At 40.7% G+C, this 27,841-nt stretch overlaps 2 protein-coding genes across 5 annotated transcripts in view; one reads left to right on the top strand and one right to left on the bottom strand.

Moving 5' to 3' along the window:
- Nucleotides 1-5,916: 5,916 nt before the first annotated feature.
- Nucleotides 5,917-27,841, bottom strand: part of LOC138029850 (basic phospholipase A2 acanthin-2-like) — a 22,922-nt gene continuing 997 nt past the window's right edge. Inside the window, exons 1-4 of one of the 4 annotated variants that reach the window (XM_068877661.1) lie at nucleotides 23,841-23,987; nucleotides 15,478-15,625; nucleotides 14,985-15,082; nucleotides 5,917-6,329 (exon numbers count right to left, since the gene is read on the bottom strand). In XM_068877661.1, coding sequence (XP_068733762.1) covers nucleotides 6,259-6,329; nucleotides 14,985-15,082; nucleotides 15,478-15,625; nucleotides 23,841-23,928 — 405 coding nt within the window. In that variant the 5' untranslated portion in view covers nucleotides 23,929-23,987 and the 3' untranslated portion in view covers nucleotides 5,917-6,258. Of the gene's footprint in view, nucleotides 6,330-14,152; nucleotides 14,416-14,984; nucleotides 15,083-15,477; nucleotides 15,626-23,840; nucleotides 23,988-26,373; nucleotides 26,435-27,841 lie in introns of those variants that run through there. The other 3 variants (XM_068877660.1, XM_068877658.1, XM_068877659.1) reach the window with 3 other exon arrangements.
- LOC138029433 (uncharacterized) lies at nucleotides 6,435-11,765 on the top strand. The gene is made up of 6 exons (XM_068877172.1): nucleotides 6,435-6,439; nucleotides 6,574-6,639; nucleotides 6,749-6,820; nucleotides 7,443-7,553; nucleotides 7,788-7,895; nucleotides 8,057-11,765. The coding sequence occupies exons 1-6, from the start codon at nucleotides 6,435-6,437 to the stop codon at nucleotides 10,434-10,436; spliced, it is 2,742 nt and encodes a 913-aa protein (XP_068733273.1). The 3' UTR covers nucleotides 10,437-11,765.

Raw genomic sequence — 27,841 nt, 5'->3', positions numbered from 1 at the left:
ATATTCAATAATGTTCAAACCAGGATACTGATTGCCCGTGCACCTGGTTGCAGTGTATACCTAAATTTCCGATGGTATCACTTGGCCAGTTCCGTATTCTCACGGTTCGACTGGATCTAGCTTGAGATAGACGCTAATTCGGGGGATATTATTTGCACGTGAAAAGATTCCAACGCATTAGCCTCCATTTCATGTTCGATCCAACCCAACCATTAGAATACGGCAGTGGCCTACTCTATGAAGAAATCTGTTTATCCCCAGAGCTAAATTTATTTTCTACGTAATCTCACATGATAATCTTTGAACGGACAAATTACTATGCCCTGCATTACAATATTTCTTGCTCTATTGAGTAGTGCATTCTGCACAAAATAACCTTCTGGACTTTAGGATCACGTCTCTTCATTGATTAAAAAAGTTTCACGAACTAAGAATGTTAGAAGGAGAAATCCGTAATATAGTATACGACGTTCAACTAGAGTGGATTGAAATGATCCAGCGCTCTTTAATTGTTTACTTTTGTCTGTTGAGTATTTTGGTGGCATGGTGGGGGGGAGGGGGGGGTTAAGGGGGGTTCGTGTATGAACTTCGGAAGAGGATTCACGCTGCGCTGCTTTCTTCCCCAGGACATAATATTCCCTTCCTTACTTTACGTTACCAAAGGACTTCATGTATGGAGACAGTCAAAATCGTCAACCTTTCAATCTGTTACCATAAATGCAAGATCACAAACTGTCGTGACGCTAAGGCCAGGTTCAGACGCCGCTCCACTCATGTGCCGAACTTAACTGAGAAATTAAGTACGGCAAAAGAGCGGCGTCTGAATCAGTTTGGTACGGCAGTTTTAATTTGCTGCGACGAAAACGTTAGGTTCGACAGGGTCTGTCGCATTATTAAACATTGGAGCGGCAGGTGATTCATGACTTCAAACAACGCTTCGGCATAGCATTTAACTCTCAAAAGCACATAATGTCCCAAACAAGAACACATATATGAAGCATCATAGATAAAATAAAGTCTTTTACTCAGCTTTTTAGAGAGTTGAATGTTTCACATTTCCCGTCATTTTGGCGGTCGGTGAGCGGGCCGCACTAGTCCACGAGAACACCTTTACAATTCGCTGGCAGAATTTTGTTCTTAGCAACAGCCTTGTAGTTAAGAAGGACCCCAAACAGCTTCTTCATAAAGGTCTATCCATATAAATGTGTGGATGAGCTAAAAACTTTTGAAGTCTCGCTTTATGTCATTTACGTATGTGGGAAATGGTGGTTGTCGTGAAGGCTTGGATATAGCTTAAAATCATTGGTAGAAAAAAATATCTAGCCGCTTTCAGTTGCTGATTCGATAGCTTAGTGGTTAATTCATGAGAGGAGTCCAATTCGGACGTCCAATTGTGCGCAGGTTCGAATCCTTGGAGCGTCATGAAAAGTTGTGGAAGCTCAAGGTAAGTGGCATAGTCCGTTGGTGGTAATGTAAGGACAGTGGGGAAGAAGGGAAGGAAAGGGAGAAACGGTAAGTGGAAGATAAACGGAAGGTAAGGGAAAGATGGGGGAGCAATTGAATCAAGGTGTCCTTCTTTTTTTTCCTTTTTTTTTTTCTCTTTATCCTTCCTGAAAATCCAGTTTATTATTACATCCCTAAAAAAAAAGGGAAAACGATTTTATTCCCCTTGAAAATCCAAGTTTATTATGACATCCCCGAAAAAAAGAAAAAAGGGAAAGCCCCCTCTTAGACAGCATTGTAGGCAAAGTATACGCACAAGTTGTCCTAGCACGCCTACAACAACTGGGAGAGCATGTCTACCCCGAGTCCCAGTGCGGCTTTCGAGCAGAGCGTTCCACAGTGGACATGATCTTCTCCCTTCGACAACTGCAGGAAAAGTGCAGAGAACAACAAAAGCCTCTGTAGATCGCCTTCATTGACCTCACTAAAACGTTTGACCCGGTCAACAGGGAAGAGCTCTTCCGTATCCTGGTGAAAATTGGATGCCCCCCCTAAAACTACACAGCAAATTCAGGTCCTTCCACGACAGCATAAAGGCGACAGTGCAATACGAAGGCAGCATGTCTGAGCCCTTTGACATCAAGAGCGGTGTGAAACATGGCTGCCTTCTGGCGTCCACCCTCTTCGGGATCATTTTTTTTTTCATGCTTCTGAAGCATGCATTTGGGACTTTCACAGAAGGACTGTACCTGCACACGATATCAGCCTTGCCAGACTGACAGCAAAGACCAAAGTACGTGAGATCACCATCAGAAACCTTCTCTTCGCTGATGACGCTGCCCTCACTTCACATACAGAGCAAGAGCTTCAGGAATAAATGAACAGGTTTTCTCAAACCTGCAAAGTTTTTGGGCTCACGATCAGCCTGAGAAGAACCAACGTGCTAGCCCAGGGTGTGGAAACGCCATCTGTCACCACCATCCACAGCTAAAAACTCTGCGTTGTACACCAGTTCACCTACCTTGGGTCCACAATCAGCGACAACTTATCCCTCCCAACACATCGGGAGGGCCGCAACAACACTGGGTCGGGGGCGACCCTAAAAGCCGGAATGACGGAACGGCGGAACGGTGGAATGGCGGAATGGCGGAATGGCGGAACGGCGGAAAATGACCCCAAATCCTAAAAGACGGAATGACGGAAAATCACCCGAAATCCTAAAAGACGGAACGGCGGAAAATGACCCCAAATCCTAAAAGACGGAATGACGGAAAATCACCCGAAATCCTAAAAGACGGAACGGCGGAAAATGACCCCAAATCCTAAAAGGAAAAAAGGTACGGGTTTGCGAGACCCCCTTCCCGTGTAAAATAATTCTTTTGTTGTTGTTAAAAATTGGTTATCCTTCAGATTTTTACTATCAATTCTCGTATTACTTGTGTCACGCCGTCACTCCGTCACGCTGGGTAGACAAGAGGACAGACCACGGCTCTTGTAGATATCTAATCGTTGGAGCCGTTCATCAATAGTTATCACTTGAATAGGATGTCTAAAATGCGTGCAATTCCACTGTTGGTTTCGGCTTGATCAATAAGAAAAGCGAGTTCATTCCTAAAAGCCACAGATTGTCGAAAAATTACCATAAAACCACAGAGACAGAAAGTAGTGTTCGCAGGTATTTTCCTTCAAATATATCTCAATTCAGTGGGAATCCAATAAAATTATTTTTAACATAACATCTGGGATATGTCAAGCGCGAGACAGATTTGACAGCTAGCGACAACACATCGCCACGTGGAGATGAAATTTGCGACGAAAGCGACAAGACGCAAATCGTCGACTCTGTGTGGGCTAGTATGCACTGAGTATGACCTTTAAATTGCCCTCCCTGAAAGGGAAGTCTAATGCAGACAAATCTCTGGTGAGCCATGGTTTGCCACTATTTCAATGGGGGAATTTGCGGGAAAAAGAGGAGCCTATCGGCCGCGGTTCATTTGGTTTGGTTTTTGTCGCAAGGAACCAGCATGGTGAGAAGGTAGTTATAAAAAAGCTACTGAGCGAGGACGATCATGAGAAGCGCCTTTTTATTAAAGAAGCGAAAATTCTCCATGGCATTAACAATGAACATATCGTCAAATTCAAAGCTGCATGCATGGAACCATGTGCAATGATGCTTGAATATTTGTTTTTCGACTTCGCTCCTTTCGGCGGCTCAGCAATTGTTAGCAGTTTGGACAGGCTCCTACAACATCTTCACATGAATGAGGCAATCGACCAATTTCCTTTTCAAGAAAAGATCGCCCTAGAAACGGCAGCCGGGCTTGCACATTTGCATGACCTTGGCATCGTTCATCGAGATATTAAGCCTGCCAATGTACTTGTCTCCAACCAGCATTACTCTACCTTAGATGACAGACAGGAACTTGAGCATGCGTTTCAAACTAGGCCGATAATTTGCAAGCTGGCGGATTTTGGAGAAAGCCGATCCGCAATAAACCAAACAAGTAATGTTTGCCGCATGGTTACGAGTAATATTGTCCGTGGCACGCCCGCCTATAGAGCCCCGGAACTCTTAAGCCAGAAGGAATCGACGCTGTCCTTACAAGATCTAAAGGCTGTGGATGTTTGGGCACTAGGAATGCTATTGTTTGTCATAATAAATCCAGATTTGAAATACCCTTATCAGATGGAGTTGGAAAAGGTTCAAACCGGAAGTAGTCTGTCTGTGTTAGAGAGGCTTATTTCTAGAAATGAGAAGCCGGCTCACTCGGATCACTATTGCATGCAACATGCAGTAAATTGCCTGCGGCTGCGTAAATTACACGATCAGTGTACGCGTGTCTGTCCGAAAGACAGGCCTGATGCGAAATACATAGCAGATTTCTTAAGCAATAAAGAACTACCAAATACCGCAAACACCGCAAACTGCAGAAACTTACCACTTACAGTCAGCCAAGGAAGCTCTGTCGAGAACGCAACTTGCTCAGACGTTCCTGGTGACGGGACAAACGGTTGCGCATTTATGTCCGTAATATTTGGAGACCTGTTGCTGCGCCAGAATGAGAGGTCAACCGTCAGCAAGTTTCGCGACATTGCCTGCCTTGCTGAAGAAGTCATCATTAAGTCCCCTCTTCAATTCAACCCTATTCGTGAAAAAAGTCGACACTATGACGTATCAGAGGCTTACGCACTCCTGCAACAATATAAAGTCGTAGAAGAGGAGTATGAATTCAGTGAAGAGATCATTTCCAGCCATGGAGCTTACTCAGCTTGTGCCAGAGAGGAGCTAATAGCAGCTGTGTGCCAACTAACAACAGAAAGAGCGATGAGGGTTGCCTTCTATTCTTGTGGTGGCTACATCTTTACGATAGGATGGGCATTTCAACACCTATTTATTATGGACACACATGCCATAAGCCAGGAGCTCGGCGGTAATGGTAACGGTTTGGTGAAAGTTTTCATTCACGAAAACAAGCACTTAGCTGCTGAAAATCTGTGTGCGTGGGTATGGAAGCGGCTCAGTCAAAGTGGAGTTAAGAGCTGTGCTCAGCAGTCTCTCGCTGAAATGAGAAAGTCCAGGTAATAGCACTGAAAAAACAACTACTTAAATATCGAAACTCCCATAAGTTTTGAATGTCTATATGAGTTAAACACATGCACAAGTAATAAGATTTCTTCTCTTTGTCTCTTTCATGCAGCCGCAAGACCAAAACAAGTGAGGATACTGAGACATCTTCAAGTGAGTGACAAAAAGGAAGCTTGTATTTAGCACAATCAGTGTTCCTGTGCCAGTATATTAACTTCCGTGATAGGAAATTGTTATATATTTAAAAATCAGCTTCTTCAATTCTTCTTTGACACACAGTGGTTGATCTCCTCACCGGGCTTGGTGACTTCATAGAGGAAACACATCTTTCACAGGTATGTATACTTATTATGTTGTTTTGTTAAGCTTTGATAAAATCTTTCTGGTTAAATTTTAGACTAACTTTACTAGAAGTCGAAAATGGCATATTATTAGTCCATGAACTACCAGAATTTTAATTCCTTTCATTGCGTGTGTATAGCTTCTTCCAGGCGCGCAGTTAGTTGAAAACGGCGAGCGATAAAAAATATGGGAGAAGCACCGCAACTCTCCCGACACGGCGTATTCCGCGCGCGGGCGCCCCAATTGCCGCATTTACTTGATTAAACGCCGAGGCGTTTATTAACTTTTCCAGAATTCGAGTGCAACGTTTACACGGGGGCAACGTTTATTCATAATGCACTATATTTCTTGCAAACAATAGTATGGCCGGGCAGGAGCACTGAACTATACTACGAACTGAAAAACATTGTTATCGATGAAAGTAAATTGCCAAAGCTTGTTGAAGCTGAACTATATAGTACATTGTTCTCGTCCTTTGAGTTTGAAATGTAATGAAACATTGTTTCAATCAATGAAGTTATTTATTTTTTCAGGCCTGCTCAAACTTGACTTTTACCGCATTTGCGTTTCACTTTATTATTCGAACAACGCCATTCCGCATTTATTCAAAAGCGGTGTTTTTTAATATTTCTGCTCTAACATGGGGCGTTTACTCAAGGGCGCCATTTGATCGAGTCATGATAGGGTAACTTAACGCCTGGACGCTGGTAATGTGTTCCCTGTTACTCTATTTTCAATGACAAATATATTAATAGACGTAATAACAATTTTTTTCTTGTGTAACTCTAAAGGTGAACGATTCATCCCTATCGCCCTCTCGATCTCCTCTGAAGAAAAAGGTCAAGAGGTATTGTTCATTCTATGTTTTTTTAATTTCCTGTGTAGTCTTAAAAGTTTCTTCGTATTCCTCTTAGGACGCTCCTTTTTGTGGTTATCTTTTGCGGATGCGTTAACCCACCTACGGTAAACGAAACAAATAAAAATATATTAATAAATGCCTTATTTATAACGTAAGAAATGTATCTGCTAAATTTCAATATGAAGACAGCGAGTATAAACCTATATGCAGTAGATAAAATATTTCAAATTAGTGTTGGTGATTAAAAAAAGATAGTATCTTTTAACAACTGAAAGGAAAGATTTGGTTACAACTATTACAACTACGTACTGGAATGTCTTTTTTCATTCTTTTGACCATCCAGGTGTCAGCCTGCTGTCCGAATTAGACAGGATTTGTTTAAAAGAAGGTTAAATCTTGGCATTTCCAGGTAAAGTGCTGCGTTTCGAAAATAAGTCACATTTGTCACTGTAACAGCATAACTAGTCAACTGAGAACATTACACATTAATTCTTGTCGATCGTTGTTTTGTGGTACAGCCTAACTAGCAAAGTCACAGATGCTACCCTCTTTGACATTGCTGATGATGAGTACTCGCCTCACGCAAACAGGTAATTACTAGGTACCAACTCTTGTCTCTTCTACCGTAAATGAGCGCTAGTTTCTAGCGTGATAATAACTTGGCGCATGTACCGATTGTGAAGCTCAGATAAGAGATGTCTAGAAATAAACAAGTGTGTCTGTTTGAGGCTCAGGGCGGAAAAGAACGGGGCGCTATTAACCCTAAATTAAATAGTCCTAACAGTGAAAATCCACAAATAACGTTATTTTCACCTTGAAATAGGATCGTTTACTTTCCTCAAGGAAGCGCTAATAGCATGACCCCCCAAAAAACTGTGAAATTAAATACCGCTGTTGCTGACTACTTTTAATAGTAGTTTCTTCGAAACCCATTTAAGGGTAAAATGTGCATGAGACTTTTCCACCTCTCAGAAGAAGTGAACAAAATTTGAAAATGTGATAAACAGAAGCTCACTATTATGTCATTTTGTAGTTCTTGTCATATCTATCTCCCATATACCGCTTTATTGTAAAAGAATTTAACACTCCATAGACTTGCAAATGTTCTAAGAGAGGTTGAAACGTCATTTGTTAGCGCCATTTTTCCCTAAAATACTTGTACAGTAATTGTAATAGATTTATTTCCATAAAATTTATTGTGTTAAAATATAGCGCCAGCTCCCAAGCCGCAGAAGCAGTCACCCCTGTCTACTCCACTAAAGTTGACGCTGACGCAGTTAACCGAAGTTGTGAGATCATTTCAAGCGGTGGTTATGTAAACAGGTAATTTTCATATATGCTAACTTTCAACTTGACATACTTCAGAGATTTCTCTGAAATTGACTTCATGTCATTTAGATTTGTACAACTTGCTGCATATCTACATATCTTTCGCAACAGTTCCAATAACTTTTTTAACTGAACTTGAAAATGATCTTGGAGAGAGAGAGAGAGAGTAACGTCGTGTTTATGGTATAATTTTATACTGAAACATTTCAAATTTTCATTGGAATGCAGTGCCAGCTCCCACGTCGTAGAAGCAGTCACCCTTGACAACTCTAAAGATGATTGTGACACAGTTGACCAAAGTTATGAGAGCATTTCAAGCGATTGTGATGGAGTCAGGTAATTTTCACACATGGCTAACGTGCAACTTGATAATAATAATAATAATAATAATAATAATAATAATAATAATAATAATAATAATACAACATATAGATTTTTTACACTGTTTGAATGATTTCGGTTTCGAAATGCATTAATTTTCACGTGATATATTGTAGGGTTGAGTCTGAAGAAAACGATGCTAAAACGTCGTTGAGCGGTTCCGGCTCCCAGGATCAGATTGAAGCTGCTTTCTGTTATCTCGGAGATGAAGATATCCCAGTGTATGCCACAGAAATAAAGGAATTGTCCAACATCGACATAGCACGGCTATTGCTGGATCCCCCTGAGGATAAGGTGGCAATTAAACCACCCGTCAAGTGTCAAGAAAATAAAGTTTTCGTCATCGATAAGAAGGCGCCTTGTTTTCGTAACCCAGATGACTGGAAAGCAGATGGTCTCGGAGTTTTTAAAAATGATGGAAGTCATGTCATTGCTTATTACGAGGACAAAGATCCGGAAATCCGCTTCATTTCCAAAACAAAACCCGAAGACTGTAAACGCTCAACAGTTCTTCTCAAGAGGACGTACTGGACGCACGCTCAACATCCCGATTTCCGCAGAAGAGCTTATGAAATGTTCCGATATAATGGGCACGTCTTCACGCCTGAACAATTCGTACTTTTACAGTACAGTTTCTGTGGAAAACCCCACGCAATCACTACCAAACCGCACGGCAATTCTAAGTCGGAGAAGGCGTTTACTCGCACGAAACCTGGAGTTTTGGAGAGCATTAAAGGAAAGGTGAAGGGTTCTGCTCCTCCGTCACAAGTGTATGACGAAGTGTTCGAAGAGGCCGGGGGCCTGCTCAACGTTTGCAGCCTCTCAGATGTTCCCAGAAACAGAAAGCAAGTGGAGAACGCAAAATATAAAGGAAAAGAAGCCAGAAGTCAAGACGAGTTATATGACCTCACCCTTAAGTCAAAAGAGGAAGAGGAAGCGGGAAAAGTTTACATTCGACGCCTACAAGTTGCTCCTAGTCCGGCATGCGTTTTAGCGTCTGATAGGCAAGTTCAAGATGTCAAGCGGTTTTGTGCCAATACTACCAACACATTTTCAGTGCTCTCCATCGACACAACTTTCAACATTGGTGAATTCTACGTGACACCTACCACCTACAAGCATTTGTTGCTGGAGGACAGGAGAACTGGGAAGCCCCCTCTTTTACTCGGGCCAACACTGATACACACTAGGAAGAACAGCGACACATTCAGCTACTTTGGAGCCACACTCACAGGACTTGACAACGGCACGAAAAACATACGATTTGTAGGGTCCGACCGTGAAGAAGCAGTTGAGAAGGGAATGAGTCCTTATCTTCCCATAGCAACATGGCTTGCATGTAAAAGGCACGTAGAAGAAGACTGTAAAAGGAAGCTTCGCTCATTAGGAATTTCAGCAGAGCACTGCACAGCGTTTCTTCAAGACATATTTGGGTCTGATGTCAAGCAGGAAAAAGGGCTTATTGACTCAGACGGGTGCAAAGACTTTGATGCTAAGCTTGAAAGTTTGGAAAGCGTTTGGAATTCAAGAGAAAGGAAATCAAGGGGCACAGTGCTCTCCCATTCAAGCGAAGCAGAATTTCACAAGTACTTTATGGCAAACGTTGCAGAAGACATGAAGAAGAAGATGATTTCACCCGTCAGGAAACGTGCTGGCTTTGGGGAGTCGTTTTTCTACAACAATGGGGCAGAGTCCAAGCATCAGCGGATAAAGGCAAGGAAGAGACAGATGTATGGAGATCGAAAACTTGCTTGGACAGAAGTAGTTGACTTGCTGAAATCTATTTCCGAAGAAGAGGAAAGGAATTGCGAAAGAGCTATAGTGGATGAAGGTCCTTGCAAGATAGGCCAGCCCTACAGTTCAAAGCTTCAAGTCACATTCTCGGTCTACATCAGCAAGTCTCACGCCCAAAAGGAGAAGATCAATAAGAGGGTGCACGAACTTACGCTGGAAGCAGCGTTACTACAGGAAGGCGTGCCAGTTCATCAAGCAAAGAAGAATTTGACTGAATGTGCGTACAAGAACGTGCCAAAGTCAGTCGGTGGGAAACCAGGAGACGCGGAACGAAAGAGAAAACGTCTTCCACAAACCCAACGTTCAACTAGTGAGTACAGAGAGAGAATTGCAACACCACCGAAACCAACTCTCGACACAACCACGTTTAAAGTCAAATGGCTCAAGAACTCAAGGGTCTACAGATGTTACGGGTGTCGACAAAACATCCGTCCCAAACCCCAGAAAGGCGAAGCGGAAGTAGTTCCTCCACCACCTTGGGACTTTGTTCTTGCTCGACTAGAACTCAGGCCAATCCCTAACCGTGATGGGGAGTTGAGGATGTCAATCAAACCAGAGCCAGTGCATTATCACCCAAAGTTGTCATGCATTCGCAACGCCCACGGCAAAAAGTACTATCCGTCGGTAGAGGTAACGGAAGCTGACAAGGAGGCGATGGATGATGTCCATCTTGAGCATTTACGTAACGAGTTCGGTATATGAAGATCTTTACGGTAGCCTGTTCATTACGTACATCGTGGCCACGGGGCCATAATTACTTTTAATGCCCAAAGTCAGCTGTGTTTGATTTGAAGTGCTTAAAAGAAAAATTATTAGTAATGCATTTTACGGTAAGCAGCTTTTTCATAGCTTTGCTGTGAAAGTCATCTATTGTTACGGTTTGGCGACGAAAGGTCAACCATTGTGAACGTGGTTCATATTGAAAGTTCCCGAACGCGAAGTGCTCGTGTAAATGGTTCATGGCTCATTCGTGAGTAATGCCTCGCTCTTGTGTTAGTTTTCATAGCAGTCGGGGAATTGCACGGGCACTCGAGCGAGCTCGGGAAAAACTTGCGCGTACGCAGTGTGAGTTCACGTCTTACATAAGTCGCAAACAAGCCGCGATACCATTTTCACGAGTGTCTTCGCGTCCTCCATAGGAGCCGAGCTCAAAACCCTCGTCTTACACAAGCCGCGACTTATGTTATCCGCGGCTCGTGTAAGACGTGAAATTGTTAAAATATACCATTTATACGGCAAGTTCGCATCTTAAATACCCCGCGGCTTGTGTAAGCCGTGGATTAATTATACAAATAGCCCTATAAGTTCCATTTTTTATAAAGTAAGCAGCTGTAACAACAGCTTGGACAGTTTGCTATCGGCCAGTGCAATAAGGCAATCACATTCAAAGTTGTAGTTACGTGCATGCGTGCGTGTTTCTGGCGCTTAATTGCCTGTAGGAGGCGCGGTGGCCTTAGATGTTTACATCTCCTTTGTCGGTATTTTAATAGTAATTTTTCCTTTCCTTCATAACTTGGCTATTCCTCTTTTCTCAGAAATTGTAATTTTATGATAAATTGGAAATAAGACTACGTGTCGTCCAATTCGGTCTGTAATAATACTCGTGAAGAACAAATCAGACTCGCGCTGTGCGGTAGTCTAAATTGGACTCCACTCAGTCCTATTACCAATAATTATTAATGACCGTGGTAGAAAAACAATGTTCCAAAAGACAAGACATTTTCGCATAGTTTTCACTGCAAGTCATTTCTTGTTAAGGTTTGACGTCGAAACGTCAACAGTTGTGAACATGGTTTATATTGACAGTTCCGGATAATGTTAGTTATTGTTGAGATTATTTCCAGTTAATTTTAGGGCCAGGCGACGAATTGTTGATATTAATAGTTCCCGTTAATGTTAGTTACTTGTGATATAAATTCTAGTTGATTTATATTTTCGAATAATTGCTGCAGTTTCGCGCAAATTATGCAGTCAGAATTCAGGTGAAAAGTATACAGATGTACACAAGTTTTTAAAATAGCCAATTAAGCATGCTATTGTGGTTGATTGTTAGGGCAATAAGCGAGAAATAACTTCAGTCGTTTCGAGTTACATTAACTCTAACGTGGTGTTACTGGTATTCATGCGAAAAAAATTGGGTGATTTTCGATTTTGGATAATTCCGTCTTTTAGGATTTGGGGTGATTTTCCGTCATTCCGTCTTTTAGGATTTGGGGTGATTTTCCGTCATTCCGTCTTTTAGGATTTGGGGTCATTTTCCGCCGTTCCGTCTTTTAGGATTTCGGGTGATTTTCCGTCATTCCGTCTTTTAGGATTTGGGGTCATTTTCCGCCGTTCCGCCATTCCGCCATTCCGCCGTTCCGCCGTTCCGTCATTCCGGCTTTTAGGGTCGCCCCTGGGTCGGCTTACCACACGTGTCTGGGAGAACAACAACCTCACAACCACGACCAAGATGGCAGTATACAATGCCTGCATCCGTATTCCAAAGGACATCCTTTACGGCGAGCTAGCGTCTGGCACAACCCAAGCTGCGCTGTAAAGATGTCTGCAAGAGCGACATGAGAGCATCAACCTTACATCTTATTTACCAAGCTTTAGTAAAACCTCACTTTGATTACTGTGACATTGTTTGGGGTAACTGTGGGAAAACGCTACGAGACAAACTGCAGAAATTGCAGAATAGAGCAGCCCGTGTGTTGACATTCTCGAACTATGATGCTGATGCAACTGAGCTACTCGAGTTTTTAGGGTGGAAAAATCTTGCACGCCAGCAGGAAATTCATAAAGCCACTATGGTGTTTAGATGTCTGCACGGGCTAGCTCCGGAGTATCTGTATTCAAAGTTTACGTGGCGTGACTCTGCTTATGTCCTCAGGGACTCTGAAAATAAGCTCAATGTTCCATTACCGCGCACTGATTATTACCGAAAAAGCTTTAGCTACAATGGCGCCACATTATGGAACAGTCTACCATGCGATATAAGGAACACAGAGTCTCTCGGGGTATTTAAACGCAAGATTAATGACATTCTTTAAGTCTAACGCACGGCATTTACGGAAAACAGCTTTTAGTTTATAGCTTGAACTTTAAATATTTTTAAATATTTTATATTTTAACTAGTTTTATTTTATTGTAATCATTTTAAAATTTTACCTTTTGTAATTTACATTTTAGCATTGTTTGTAATCTTAGCTGATGATTTTACCGTGCATAAATAATAAAATATCATATCATATCATATCATATCAGAGCTCCGGACATGAACACTGAGAGCTAGAAGTGCACAGCAGCTGACCGCAGTAGATGGCACAGTTGAAGATGGGCGAAGAGAAGATCCAGAACCTGGCAGAGGACAAGAGAGCCAGACGGAAGGCGTGAACACAACCTGGCAACCACTTATACCTGCATCCACTGTGGCAGAGTTTGTCGCTCCCGGATTGTCCTCAGGAGTCACATCCGTAGCTGTTCTCGCCGCGGACCTACTGCGGCATCCAACTAGGGCGCATCATCATCCATGGTTGACACCAACCGATGGAGGCATACTACTACTACTACTACTACTACTACTACTACTACTACTACTACTACTACTACTACTACTGCTGCTGCTGCTGCTGCTACTACTGCTACTACTACTACTACTACTAGTAAGGAATTTAAGGAATCTCGGACAAATCCCTCCCCCAAAGTCTTTCCATCTAACTCCCTCTCCCCCGAAGGGGGGAGACTGGGGGAAAGGGGGGAGTGCAAGTGGAAAGTGTAACGTTATGGTGATTTTTACTTGATTGTCATCTTCCCAGTTCAGTGTCTCAACTACTTTTGTCGTTCGTTGTCTGCGAAGGTTATATCGTTCTTGTGATACGAAACGCTTCCTTTTATAATAATTTCTAAACACAGATTAAAATAACCTTTTAGTGAAGTAGTTTTCGTCGCTACAACAAGTTGCAAAATTGTTGAGACACTATCATTAAAAAACACCTTTTCTAGCTTCCAATACTTGCCGTATCAAGAACTTAAACCTTTCCCACTTCTCCTCCCCTCTCCCCCTTTCAATGTTGACTGTTTAAATTCTTAACATTTTTTTGTCTTGATAGCAACTCTGATGAGGGGGGGAGGGGGGCTGCAGTGTGAGTGATAATAGGTACATTGATAACGCTGCAAGAAGGTGAAGTGTCTCCACTGTTTTTGCAACTTGTTGTAGCTATTTTCTGGGATTGGTCGAGTAACGATCAGTAACCACTTTAAAAAAGAAAGTACGAATATGTTCTTTCTTTATTTGTGGTTACTCGTGGTTACTTGTCCAATCTTCGAGAACCCCAAGCTAGATCTTAAGTAATAGCTTTGAAATACATGAGGTATACTCCTTGAAGATATTTTATTCGTGGTTTTGTTAGTTATGCTTCGCAATGAGAGAAAAATTCAATAGAGAGAAAATTTAAAGTACAACTGAGAGTGTTGCCTTGAAAAGCAATCGTGATAACGTAAATTATACTGATTAAATTCTTTTATGTTTCCTACATTCAGAATTTTATTATATGGAGCCAGTTCCATTCACATGTTCAACAACTGTGGTGGTATCGGTGCCGTTTGTACTTTGCGTTATAGATGGACCGGCGAAAACAGCGAGCTGCAGCTCCATCGCATTCACAAATGGATTTCTCACAAGAGTCGTTATCTGAAGCTACAAAATTATCAACAAAATATCTGATATAAATATTCATACTTAACGTTATATATGTAACTGTACGTGGTCAATATCCCGGTTTAGTGGAATTACATAGGTGATTATTGATCATCTCATATCCAACGCATGCTCATGGAATAATTGTTAAATATTCACCTCGCCTTTGTCGAATTACAGGATTGGTACGAGAGATAAACTTAAAGAATATAATTGAATGATGCACTGTTGTATAGTCACGTTGTAGGTAAAACCTCTCATGAGGTAACTTCACGACGTTGATTTGGAAACTACGGCAAAGAAAGGATGATTTGAATCTGTTTCGTGGCACTGCCGTTGCCGTAAGCGTCATCGATGTCGTTTCTCAAGTATGGCAGCCTTCCAGGGAACGGTTATTTAGGTTATTTTTGTTATTGCATTACATCATTGAACGCTCTGCCGTAAGGTTTGATTTTATTAAAGACATTGGAATGGATGGGTTTGCCAAAAAATAAAACAAAAAAAGAACAATTTGAGCTCATTTAATGTTTTTTTTTTTAAACCTCACAAAATCTTGAAGAACTCCTTACCACAACGAGTGCATCCCGATCGGCTGTACCAATCCGAATAAGGCCTGCAGCCTTTTGCTGTGGCTCGGTCATAGCACTTGTCGTGAATCATACAACATCTACAAAAGTAAAAACATATAGGAGGTAAAAAGGAACCAAAGAATAAAAGTTGATGGTCAGAACTAGGAGAACATTATGCTGGTTGAGACGTTCTTCATTTGTAGTGACGAGTCCCTGAGAAGTTGCGTCACTGAAAAGGCCCTTCGGCGACATTATAAAACTTGAGAGACTCGTTTAATTAACCATTTAAGGCCTAAAAATCATTTTCCTAATATTGTCGAGTCATATACGTGTCGGAGTAAGTTAAGTGTTGATCAATGCCATGTTGATCATGATCATTTTCATTATCGTTATCGCTGTCACTGTCGTTGCCTGCGATGAAGCTAAACTCGCTTCTACACCTAAGAAACGCGCCAAACCGGGGCAGTTTGTATGAACAGCTTCTGTTAGTTACATGTCAGTAGCGTCCACTGGGTTTCCGGATCCTCCTCTTCCACACCAGCATCCGTATCCATAGTAGGCCAACCAAGAGCGCTTTGTCGCACATCTTATCATAGCTGCGAACTGAGGCAAATTTCTCTTTTCTCGCCTCGAGGAAGCACCTGCAGAATAAACATTGAAAACAGCGCACGTCCATTAGATGCCTTCTTTTCCACTTCAGTGTCTAATACCATGCAAAGAGATGTGAAATTGCACAAGCGAACTGGACAATCGGAATACCTTATATCGCCAATGACTGAAAAACTTGAATTCACTTTTTTTTTAATACATCAGGATATGCCAGTTGACATTTGCAAACAGCTCAATCATTTTTGGAACAGTTTCTTTCAACATATTTCGGCCCATTGACAGAAAAAATAATTTTCCAGAGCTTTGGCTTTATCATGATTTTGCAACGGAAAAGTCACTTTACCAATCACTGTTTAGTCTTCCCAGCCAATTACATCTAGGCTCAACTGTCAGTCGACCAATAACATCACGAATAAGTTGACCAACGACATCTTAGGAGTACGACCAGAATTTTCATGGAGCGTTTTCACGGCGGCCTTATTGGTGTTCCAAAACAAAGGAATGGCGGCCATGATAGTGTACCAAACTAATCTTCCGGGAATTGAACTCTATTTTTATGCAAATACTTTTTATTGTTTCAGTAACATTGTGGCTGCTGGTCACGTGAGTGAAAACGCTTTATAGTAGCTATTGACGATACAATTCACTTGACGTTAAAGATGACTTCCACTCAGGTTGTCGAAACGTCAATCACTGTCATCTCAAACAGTCCTTCTCATTACTACACTCACCCAGACGATCGTGCTTTACTTAATTATGAAAATCATTACAACTATTTATTTTTGTTATCGGTAGATTTGGAATAATTTTCGCTCCATGTCCATAGCATTAAGCATAAAATCAAAACCGTTTCAAACACCAAGGACAACAATGTTAAAAGCTGTTGCTGCTTCTTTCATTTGGAGATCCTTCATTTCCAGTCCGGGAAACAAAAATAATTGTCTTTTTCCCCTTTAACAGACCGGCATTCCCTGGGCCAAAACCCAGCCCAGGTCTCCGTATAAGACTCCTTCGAATTCACGAATCATTCCGAAAAAAATTTTGGAAAACACCGGCGTTATTCCGATCGTCACGAAACTGGTTGGTAACGAGATATGGCAATAAAGAAATCACTGGTCAGTCTTTATCGAAATCGGTTGAAATGACATAATTTTTTGATGTTCCGAAGATCGTCATCGAGCGAGACAAAAATGGCCTTCACCGAAGAGGATGAAAACAACGGAATTTTAGTCGAAATAGCGGGAAAAAATTACAAAGAAAGCTTATAGAGCCAAGCGAAGACATCTGGATGTTTTCTTGTTGTTGTTGTTGTTGTTTGTTTGTTTGTTTGTTTTTTATGGAAGTTGCAAAGGATTTTCTTGTGAATTTTAGGTTAGCTTCCTTTGCTGCATAAGTATTATTTAGAATCGCTGGCTAGGATAGTTCTTGCCATATGATTGGCTACTCAGGCGAGGTATTCAGTGTGGAATGGCGATTTAAAAGAGAGGCTGACTGATGTTGCACGTAACAACGTTAGACATTATGTTTTCAAAAAATCACGGTTTCCGATTACAAAGCAAAATCCTGACCCAAGGAAAGAAACGGAAGATTTTCCTTGTTTAATTTTAATTATGACTTCCTCATAAGATTTCTGGGAGGCCGCCTACACTTACGAGTGCTAGAAACCGAGAGCAGTCTATCGCGAAAGAAAAAAAATTACCGAAGGAAGGGAAAAAACAGCAAAAATTCTTCATCGACCGAGCTCGAGGAAGTGCAGGTTTCTGATGAATAGTACCAATAAGCCAGTAAATATTCCCATTAATTTTCAGTTAATGTTAATTCCAACTTCTGTGTGTTGAAAAAAAACTCACTGTCTATTCCCGTTAGCAATGGACTTTGAACTTTAAATTAAAGTCCAATTCGAGTTACTGTTTAATAGTTGGAGGCCAACAACTTAACAGCGTATCTAGGGATCTAGGGGAGGTTGAATTGGGCTGTTAGCCACCCCGCTTTAGAGAAGCCCACTAAAAAAATATAGCACGCGAAAAAAAAGAAAAAAAAAAAAAACGGAAATACGTGCATGGGTCCCAGAAATTTAGTAATGCGTGGGCACGAGACCGACGAAACAACTTTTCAGGTCGTAAAGTGTTGTCAGTGTGTCTCTGCCTGCTTGACCTCATTTCTGACCCATCTAACCCAATAAAGCGCGAGGTTCTGATAGGCATGTGTGATCTTACAAGAGCGGCTGGTTCAGCTATTGCTACTGCAATCAAAAACAGCTTACACAAGCATACAATTGACATTAGAAATTGCCTTGGTCAAGCATATGACACAACTGCGTCAATTAATTCAGATAAAAAGGGAGGCCAAGCTGAGCTAGTTGAGAACGCACCTGATGCAGGGTATCAAGGTTGCTGCCTTCATTCGATCAACCTTGTTGTATGCCATGCTTTCGAAATAAATTCAATTCAGAACATGATGGATTCTTGCCATGCATTTTTCAGTTTTTGTGACAACTCACCAAAGAGAGAGAGATTCTTAACGACCGTAATTGACACTTTTTTCCACAGAGAATAAGAAACGCAAGCTGGAACATTTGTGCAAGACGAGGTGGATCGACAAGCACTCCACATATGAAACAATTTTTCATTTGTACGAATACATTGACATCACACTTAATGAAATATGTGTATCCACAAATGTTGACGTCCGGTTTTATCCAAACAACGAAGAATGAACCCGGGATGCCAAAACCAAGACGATGTCAAATGGACTGCGACACAGTATGATAAGCTTTGGACATACTTTCAGCTTTGTTTGTGCTAAAGAAATTCTGGAGCCGATGCGACCACTCGTCACCGCTCTGCAAGGAAGGTTTCTCGAGGTATACTTTGGTTTCCAGAAGATTGAAGGAATTATCAAGCCCTATAAAGAGATACGCGATGCAATTAACACGTGGTTTCAACACATGTACCAGAAAGCTCTTAGTCTATCAGAACTGAAGGACGTCCACGTGTTTGCAGTAAACAAATAAATTGAGAAAACTACCCAGCAGAGTCACTTGCACAGTACTGGAAAAGAACGGTGGCAATACCTTTTCTTGGCGTAATCTTTTCAGAACTCAAAAGTCGCCTCAGTAATCACTCCTATGTCGAAAGAGGCCACAGTAGAACTTGCTCAAGTACTGCATTTGAAGTGGGGCAATCTGATGACCTTGCCGTCATCTTTCGAAAGTGAACTGTTTCGATGGATGAGCCACTGGAAGCGATAGGAAGCATGGGATTATGAACACGCAGACAACATCTTCTTTCCAAACGTGAGGGTACTTCTAAAAATCTTGCCTATAGGGAGGACGGAGGCGGAAAGGTCATTTTCTTGTATTTGGAGGATCCATACTTTGCTTCTCAACACAATGACCACCGAACGTCTCTCAGGTTTGGCCGTCAGCGCCTGGCATGCATGCAAATGCAGTTACGATCGATAGAAGCTTGGTTTGTGAGAAATTTGTGGCGCTGCACCCTAAACGAATGACGGCGTCTACACCGTTGGCCGACTAAGTTAGTAAGGTATTTATATACGACCAAGGACATTTAAAAAAAAAACTTTGCGATTCAAGGAAAATTCAACATCTGACTCGTGAATTCCACGCTAAATTTAACTGAGTTCACTGCAATGAGTTTTACATTGGTAAAACGAAACGTCGCTTACTTGACCGTAAAAAAGATCATTTCAAAGCTCTCAATAGGATCAGTCAAACTTCCACGATTGCAGATCACGCATAAAAAACAGGTCACAAGATAAGATGGGACCATTTTCAAGTCTTAGCAAATGGTAGCCCTGAGTTACATTGTAAAATAAAGGAAACTTTATTAATACGTGACCTTAAACCAGCGTTAAACGAAAACGTTGGCAGTGAAAAACTATGGCATTATGAAACAGTGAGGTTTCACTGCTATCCACTTATCTTACTATTTTTATCTTATTCTCTCTAGTTACCAGTCTTCTTTATTTTATATATATCATATTTGAATTTGTTCAATCGTCACTTCTGAAGGTGTTTGTTGTAGCATACGAAACGTCAAGTTAAAAGTAAAATGCGCTTTATCATTAAACGCGCGGCCATGGGCTGAGCGCAGTTCTTGCTCTGCACTTTGTTGATTAACCGCGTGGCCATGGGAGAAGCGCGGTTCTTGCTCTGCAATCGGTTTATTATTATTATTTTTTTATTTTTCGTTTTGTCGGCGAGCTGAACCAGACTTCCACTCGGCCACATGGTCAGTGGGACTTCCAGTCACGCAACTTAGGATGTTTATTTGCCAAAAAGCTGTTAAAACGTTAATGTACACATAGTCCGCTCTTTATTTACAACAAAATATATATATTTTTTTGTCTTATTGAAACATGTAATCGTGACTTTTAAGAAAGAAAGCTAAGACTATTATGTCATCGAAGATTTGACAACGGCTACGACTGATGGTGCAATCGGAGATTTGACAACGGCTATAAGTAATGGTGCAATAACTTTGTGTGCAGTCGTTGTTGTCAGTTGTTGTGCTACAGATTCACCAGGAGACTTTGTGTCTATAGTCATCAGTGGATCAACAAGGGCTGCTTTGGAATGTGTAATACCTTGCGACTCAGTATAGTGGTAAGAAAAGAGATAAAAGTTAGTTTTGTTGGTGAGCAGAACCAAACTTCTACTCGGTCATATAGTCAGTGGCACTACGAATCACGCAACTTATGATGTTTATTCGCCAAAAGCTATTGAAACGTTAATGCACTTAAGATTTTATGAATATTCCACTCTTAATTTAGTTACAAAATATATTGCCTTTTTGTGTTATTGAAGCGCTTGCTTCGAAGCGAGTATTGAATACAAAAAAGGTCATTATGTCATCCATGGAATGTGTCGATGTTTCAACTTTCATTGATAGGGAAATAACCACTGTACTAAAGATAGCCGTAGATAACGTAATTCTTGTATTATGTGACGCATGTGACTACCATCGATGTCATCAATATCAAGTATATTGTCATCATCATCGCCTTGCAATCTTTTCTTTGATGCGAGACGCGAAAAAAATCCAGCAATCTGTGACTGTGATAGGTACTCTTCACTAGTAAAGAGGGAATTACCACTTGAATCTTTGGCCCTCATCATTGCTCGTGTTACAGAAACAGGATCAGCTTTCTGCTCAGATTGTTCGCCCAATGTCAATTTGGTTTTAAGATAACTTTTTTGACTGGCCGTAAACCTAATCCGAGAAGCTCCAGACTTGAGAGCCCATCCCATTGACAAAATGAAACTGCAATGTGAGCCGACAGCTGGTTTTGAGGCAGCACTGAGATGTGGAATCCCTGCAGTCTGTCCCTCGAGAGATTCTAAATAGGCAATTGCCGCTCGGTCCAAAAGTGTTTCTCGTTCAAGTACTCTTCGATGTTTACCACAGTCTAAATGCTTCTGCAATGAAGAATGTGTTAGAAAGGTCTTCACGCATCCTTCATCAGGACAAGTGAAGATTGTGTCTTGAGCGTCTTCTTCTGCAGCTGACTCACAATCTTCATTTGGCTGTTTTTCCGATTCCTCCCCTCTTTTTTCTGTCGGTCTTGCCTTGATCGATGCTGAAGTGATAGCGACGGTTGGGATCTCTGAAGAAGAAGGAGACTGCACTTTGTTGACTGGAATCAATTTACCAGGGCCAATGCCATACGCTTTCCAGACGCGAATCCCGTCATTTCCATACTCCATGTTGTTTAGGAAACTAACGCCATCGATCTCTAATGGTCACAATATGGATGGTGTCAAAGGTTCACACAGGGAAACAGCAACTGCAGGAACTCCACCTCGTGACAGAATTGCATCTGTCATTTGGACTGGTGGTTCCACATCATTGCCAGAATTTAGGTGAATTCTTATGTGTGACTTTATTGTTGCGGCTTTTCTGTCACAGCGGCCTTTCCAACTTGTGGGTCAGAAACGTCAAGACGTTTACTTGTGACATCATCGAGCTTGCCTAAGATCCTAGCACAAGTGATGGTTGCCCCAGGGTGATAGCAGCCTGCATTATCTTGGCGGTAGTATACAGACGTCAGCGTACGCATAATGATCTTGAGCTCCTTGATAACATCTGCCATGACTGCAATCACAGCGGGACTATCCTGGCTGCATGCGGGAAAGATGTGAACAACAGTGAACATCTCATATTCAGAACCTTTCTTCCTGGTAGGAACAGTAATATGCCACGGGACGCCACGTTTCCCAAACCAATCTTTTTGGCTCTCTCTGTATTCTCTGGGCAAGAACTTCATGCCCCAGTCCTGTACTAGCAGAACAGCAGAACTACATCCACACGGGCAGCATCTTGGTTTACGGAACGTAAATGGTGTGATTTCCAATCTAAAATAGCATTTTTTGCTTGTTTCACCTTGAAAGGAAGCTCTTCTTTTGACCTTGAGATAAAGTGTCATAAAGTGTGCAGAGAGCCCAGCCTCAAATTCTTGAAGCAGTAATCGTGACATTTCACGGTCACACACTTGCATCAGATAGACTAACAAGAAGAGGAATTATGAAGCGGAAACAACACCTTCAATCCTTTCTTAGTGTGTGCAATAAACGTTTGCTTAGTGCAACTGCAAGACATGCTGCAAAACGTCCGTCAGTTAGTTTTCTTGCAGACTATTTATTTAAAGAAGAAACGAGTGAATTTTACTCAAGAGCGTGTTTTGTTATCTTTAATCTGAATTTATTACCAAAGCTTAAAAAACTAAAAGACCTCAAAATAGGACAGGATACTACAAAATAATTAAACGTGTGAACCAAAGGGCCTCGGCTGGCACGACATGTGGGTGACCCCTCAAATGGTCTTATGACGCCCTACTTGAAAATTTAACTGGAACGCTGCAGTTCAATACAACCCAATTCAGTGACTTCTTTTTTTGTGTGTGTAATGCGTCCCACAGGCAACCCAGTGTAAGCTTTTTGGAGCTTCCAGTTTCTTTGAGTAGTAGCCGAGAAAGTCTGGATGAAGGGTTTGACCACTGCGTGTTTGTCGCGAGTTATTACCACGATTTTAAAAAACTTCTTCGCGTTATTTCTCTCAGTCAAATAAAAGCACCAGGCTGAAAGAAATATCCCAGTTATTAATCATTATCTACTTGAATTGAAAGGTCAGCTTATTATAATTCTTTAATCGAAATTTCCGGCCAATTGAACGTTTTTTGTTTCAGAAGTAGCCGATGAAGTCTGGATGAAGGGTCTGACTGCTGCCCGTTTGTCGCGAGTTATTACCACGATTTTACGGAGTTTCTTTGGGTTATTTCTCCCAGTTAAAGAAAAGTACCAAATAAATTTTTAAATCATTTTAAAAACCATCAGTTTTAGAAACCAAATCTGTTTTTTCGTGGATATGCGAGTTATACCGGATATGAAACAGAGAACTTCAAAAAGAGCCTTAAAATGAAATTTTCAGGCATTGAAATAAGGCCCATCTTTACTTAATTCTCAAAACATTCTTTTTGCACTAAAAATGTAATCTTTGGGCTTGAAATACTCGAAGACATAATCTTTCTGCAGATTTGAACTTACTTTCCTCAATTTTCTAAAATGCGTGTTGATTAAATGGACTTTGTGTCGATATCAAGAGCCTTCAATATTTTGTAATTTTAACGGCAAAAAAAGAGGTCTTAAGGGAAAAAAAATACATCACAACACTTACCATATAATAGGCTATTTCTGGGTACCAATATCAGCATTGGTGATTTTTGACCCATATGCTGGTAATTTCCAATCTTACTCGATCGCAAAATAAATGCTCTCTTAATAAACAATATTAAATTACAAAAAATATCTACTGAAGGATAGTGTTGATTTAGGGGAAAAAAAAGAGGCAACACTGAGGGACGGGTCACACCAGAGCGAATTTTCATAGCTTCAAATTTCCTGGCGATAATTTTTTTGGAAAAAATTTTCAGTCCAAATTTTGGAACGGGTCGCATTAATCAAAATTGTCAACTGTAGCCCCCGAGGAAGCAAATCGGCTTCTTTGAAAAATTTGAACGTAGGGTCGCACTTATTTTTCGTCGTGTATTGGCAAATTAATGGCTCAAATAAACAAAATTTGCTCTAGTGTCAGCCGGGCCTTCGTGGCAGCTTGCAAAAGACAATTTCGCGCGAGAATTGCCTTTGGTTTTAGAAGAGTTAAAGAAACATGATTTTGGAAGTAAACGGAATGGAGCAAAACTCCATTCAATCGTAAGAGTAATACTTACCGTCATTTTCTTCGGTCAGCTCAGAGAAACAGCAACCCGCCATAAAGGCGAACAGGAGAACAATCTTCCCAAACGAAATGGATGGCATGTTGCAGGGTTGCTTTTCCACGAAAAATGGGTAAAAGCTCCAGATGCAGTCGCTTTATATTAAGCCTTGATCGCTTATTTGGATTTTTGTGTTTTTAGAAGGACTGAGCCGTTTTACAGCACTTAAAACCAGTCGCCCAAATTGAAGAAATAACGTATATATCAAGTTTCGGGTAAAATCATCGTTCTTCGCTGCTGAAGCGTGTCAGCCATCTTTTGTTTTCGTTTAGTTACTACCTTAAACTGCATTCAAGCGTAGCTCTACTTACGAGACGTATTCAACCGTTCCGTTTTATTTTCCTTTTAAAAAAATTTTCGATAAAGTTTTTGGATAAACAAACAAAGGAGCAGTTCGAACCTCCTTGACTCATGAATATTTGACAATTATTCCCCGAAGGTGAAGTAAAAATTGGTGAATACTTACCAAGAGGTAGTCGAGGTAAATATTCACTGAGCCTGAGGCGAATAATTCTTTTAGTATGATTTTCAGCGGTGAATATCAAGAAGGTGTAAAGAAACGGGATAAAACAAGACAAAAAGGCACGAAAAGTGCTTGATTGGCTTAGCAGCCACGCCTCCAAAATGTTATATTCACCGGGCAGCGCGGTGAATATAACATTCAGTTGTTTTATTCTCCTTGCTACCCGGTGAAAACAACATTTTGGAGGCGCAGCTGCTAAGCTAGTCCTTGTTTGAATGGTTTCAAAGCTGCCAAAACGCCTAAAAGCACTTTTTAAAACGCCAGAAATCGCAATTTAAGAAATCTTAGAATTCCATTTTTCCCATTTTTTTCCATTTTCCATCTTTTTCCATTTTTTCACCTCAAAGAGGTACCATTTGTTCAGTTCTAAAAGCACATTTTGCCACTTTCATACCTTTTAATAGGGATACAAGTGATTTCTTCGATTGCTGCTCCCACTCTGGCGTAAATTTTTTGAAAGTTTTCCCATAAATTGTTGTTTTATTTTATTTTTTTTTTTAACAGAAGTTGTTCAATAGAAACAAAGCAGTACATAAAGTCGAATATTCTGAATGTAACGTTCTAGTATCCATCCTGATAAGTTTTCATTACGATAAAGATGATTTCATTGAATACCTTCTCTCATAAAGTTTTGAGAGCATTGTCATAGAAATCTTTACAGTACTTAACAAAAAACTTCCATTACTGGAAATGGTAAATAAAGTCAAATACTTTGATATCGCGGCGTGTTGTGAATTCCCGGCCTTAATCAAACAAAATTAAAAGCTAGTTAATTATCAAGGGTCTCCTGTCATAATCTTTCGGCTAAACACCCTCAGAGGTACCAAGAGCGTTTTTTTAACTCCTAAAAGGTACCCCCTCCCCCCCCCCCCCCCCCCCAATTCTCCCCTCCTCTGGGAAAATCTCACGGCGCTTGAACTCGCGCATTTATGCCCCACATCGTACTAACCTTTCGTCACCTCATTGAAAAAAAGTTGTAAACTATTTGCGGCAGGATACATTTCACTGAAATTTCAAAGGATGACTGCTTATTGACAAAATGCAAAAATGGCCGCCAATAAATTATTCTTTTGTCTTTGTGTTAATTAGCCTTACTAGCCTCGTTTCACAGCCCAAATTCTTTCAATTTTACGCGTGTGAACGAGGCTAGTTAGGCTAATTAACACAAAGACAAAAGAAGAATTTGTTGGCGGTCATTTTTGCATTCGGTCAATAAGGAACAGAGAAAGAACCTTTACCAGTACCAAAAATTCCTTTCTCTACTTGAGAATTTGACGAAGAGGTAAATGCAAATAAAATTGTTGCGTACGTGGCTTTTTTGCCTTTAATGAGCTTGTTATACAAATTTCGACAGGAATATTAAATAACAAAAAAAATATCTACGGAAAGATCGTTCAAAATCTTAATTTTTTAGTGTTGATTTGGACAAAAAGAGGCAACACTTAGGGACGGGGCGGACCAGAGCGATTTTTAATTGCTTCAAATTCCCTGGCGATAATTTTTTTGGAAAAAAAATTAAGTTCCAAATTTTGGAACGAATCGCATTAATCAAAATTATCAAGTGCCAGTGATTCACTTAAACATCAATCATAAATATAATCCCATCATCAAGGAAAGTTAGTGGTACCATTCACTTCACTAGAAAGCATCACGCGAAAATGAATTTCACAGGTTTTAAATAAACAAAAAAATGTTTCCGTTTCCAACTTCGGTAGCCCCCGATGCAGCAATTCGGCTTATTTGAAAAGTTTCAACATGGGGTCGCACTCATTTTTCGTCGTGTATTGGCAAATTAAGGGCTAAAATAAACAAAATTCGCTCGTGTCAGCCGGGCCTTCGTGGCAGCTTGCAAAAGACAATTTCGCGCGAGAATTGCCTTTGGTTTTAAAAGAGTTTAAAGAAACATGATTTTGGAAGTAAACGGAATGGAGCAAAACTCCATTTAATTTTAAGAGTAATACTTACTATCATTTTCTTTGGTCAGCTCAGAGAAACAGCAACCCGCCATAAAGGCGAGCAGGAGAACAATCTTCCCAAACGAAATGGATGGCATGTTGCAGGGTTGCTTTTCCACGAAAAATGGGTCAAAGTTCCAGATGCGGTCGCTTTATATTAAGCCTTGATCACTTATTTGGATTTTTGTGTTTTTAAAAGGACTGAGCCGTTTTACAGCACATAAAACCAGTCGCCCAAATTGATGAAATAACGTATATATCAAGTTTTTATAAAGTTTTTGGATAAACAAACAAACAAAGGAGCAGGTCGAACCTCCTTGACTCATGAATATCTAGAAATATTTTCTTTGGTGCACAAACATCACTCACTTAGCTAAGCATAGTCCTCGTTTGAATGGTTTCAAAGCTGCTAAAAAGCCTAAAAGCACTTTTTAAAACGCCAGAAATCGTAATTTGAGAAATCTTAGAATTCCATTTTTCCCGTTTTTGTTTTCATTTTCCATTTTTTCCATTTTTTCACCTCAAAGAGGTACCATTTGTTCAGTTCTAAAAGCACCCATTTTGACACTTTCTTACCTTTTAATAGGGATACAAGTGATTTCTTCGATTGCTGCTCCCACTCTGGCGTAAATTTTTTGAAAGTTTTCCCATAAATTGTTATTGTTTTACTTTTTTTTAACAGAAGTTGTTTAATAGAAACAAAGCAGTACATAAAGTCGAATATTCTGAATGTAACGTTCTAGTATGCATCCTGATAAGTTTTCATTACGATAAAGATGATTTCATTGAATACCTTCTCTCATAAGGTTTTGAGAGCATTGTCATAGAAATCTTTACAGTACTTAACAAAAAACTTCCATTACTGGAAATGGTAAATAAAGTCAAATACTTTAATATCGCGGCGTGTTGTGAATTCCCGGCCTTAATCAGACAAAAGTAAAGCTAGTTAATTATCAAGCGGCTCCTGTCATAATCTTTTCCATAATACCCTAGAAGGTACCGCTAAAGCTCCTGCTGTGGACCCTTTGAGGCTGAACACCCTCAGAGGTACCAAGAGCCCTTTTTTAACTCCTAAAAGGTACCCCCTAGCCCCCCTCCCCCCAATTCTCCCCTCCTCTGGGAAAATCTCACGGCGCTTGAACTCGCGCATTTATGCTCGACATCGTATTGACCTTTCGTCACCTCATTGAAAAAAAGTTGTAAACTATTTGCGGCTGGATAGATTTCACTGAAATTTCAAAGGATGACTGCTAATTGACCCAATGCAAAAATGGCCGCCAATAAATTATTCTTTTGTCTTTGTATTAATTAGCCTTACTAGCCTCGTTTTACAGCCCAAATTCTTTCAGTATTACGCGTGTGAAAGAGGCTAGTTAGGCTAATTAACACAAAGACAAAAGAATAATTTGTTGGCGGCCATTTTTGCATTCGGTCAATAAGGAACAGAGAAAGGATCTTTACCATAACCAAAAATTCCT

Source organism: Montipora capricornis, chromosome 13, assembly GCF_036669925.1.
Source record: "Montipora capricornis isolate CH-2021 chromosome 13, ASM3666992v2, whole genome shotgun sequence".
NCBI classification, from domain to species: Eukaryota; Metazoa; Cnidaria; class Anthozoa; order Scleractinia; family Acroporidae; genus Montipora; species Montipora capricornis.
The sequence above is the reverse complement of the archived record's forward strand: the minus strand, read 5'-3'. Positions and strand labels throughout refer to the sequence as shown.

What these genes read in the sequence shown, in the direction of transcription:
- LOC138029433 (XM_068877172.1), top strand. An exon ending in TACTCGCCTCACGCAAACAG is followed by an intron (nt 6,821 to 7,442) that starts GTAATTACTAGG and finishes GTTAAAATATAG; the next exon opens with CGCCAGCTCCCAAGCCGCAG. An exon ending in AGCGGTGGTTATGTAAACAG is followed by an intron (nt 7,554 to 7,787) that starts GTAATTTTCATA and finishes ATTGGAATGCAG; the next exon opens with TGCCAGCTCCCACGTCGTAG.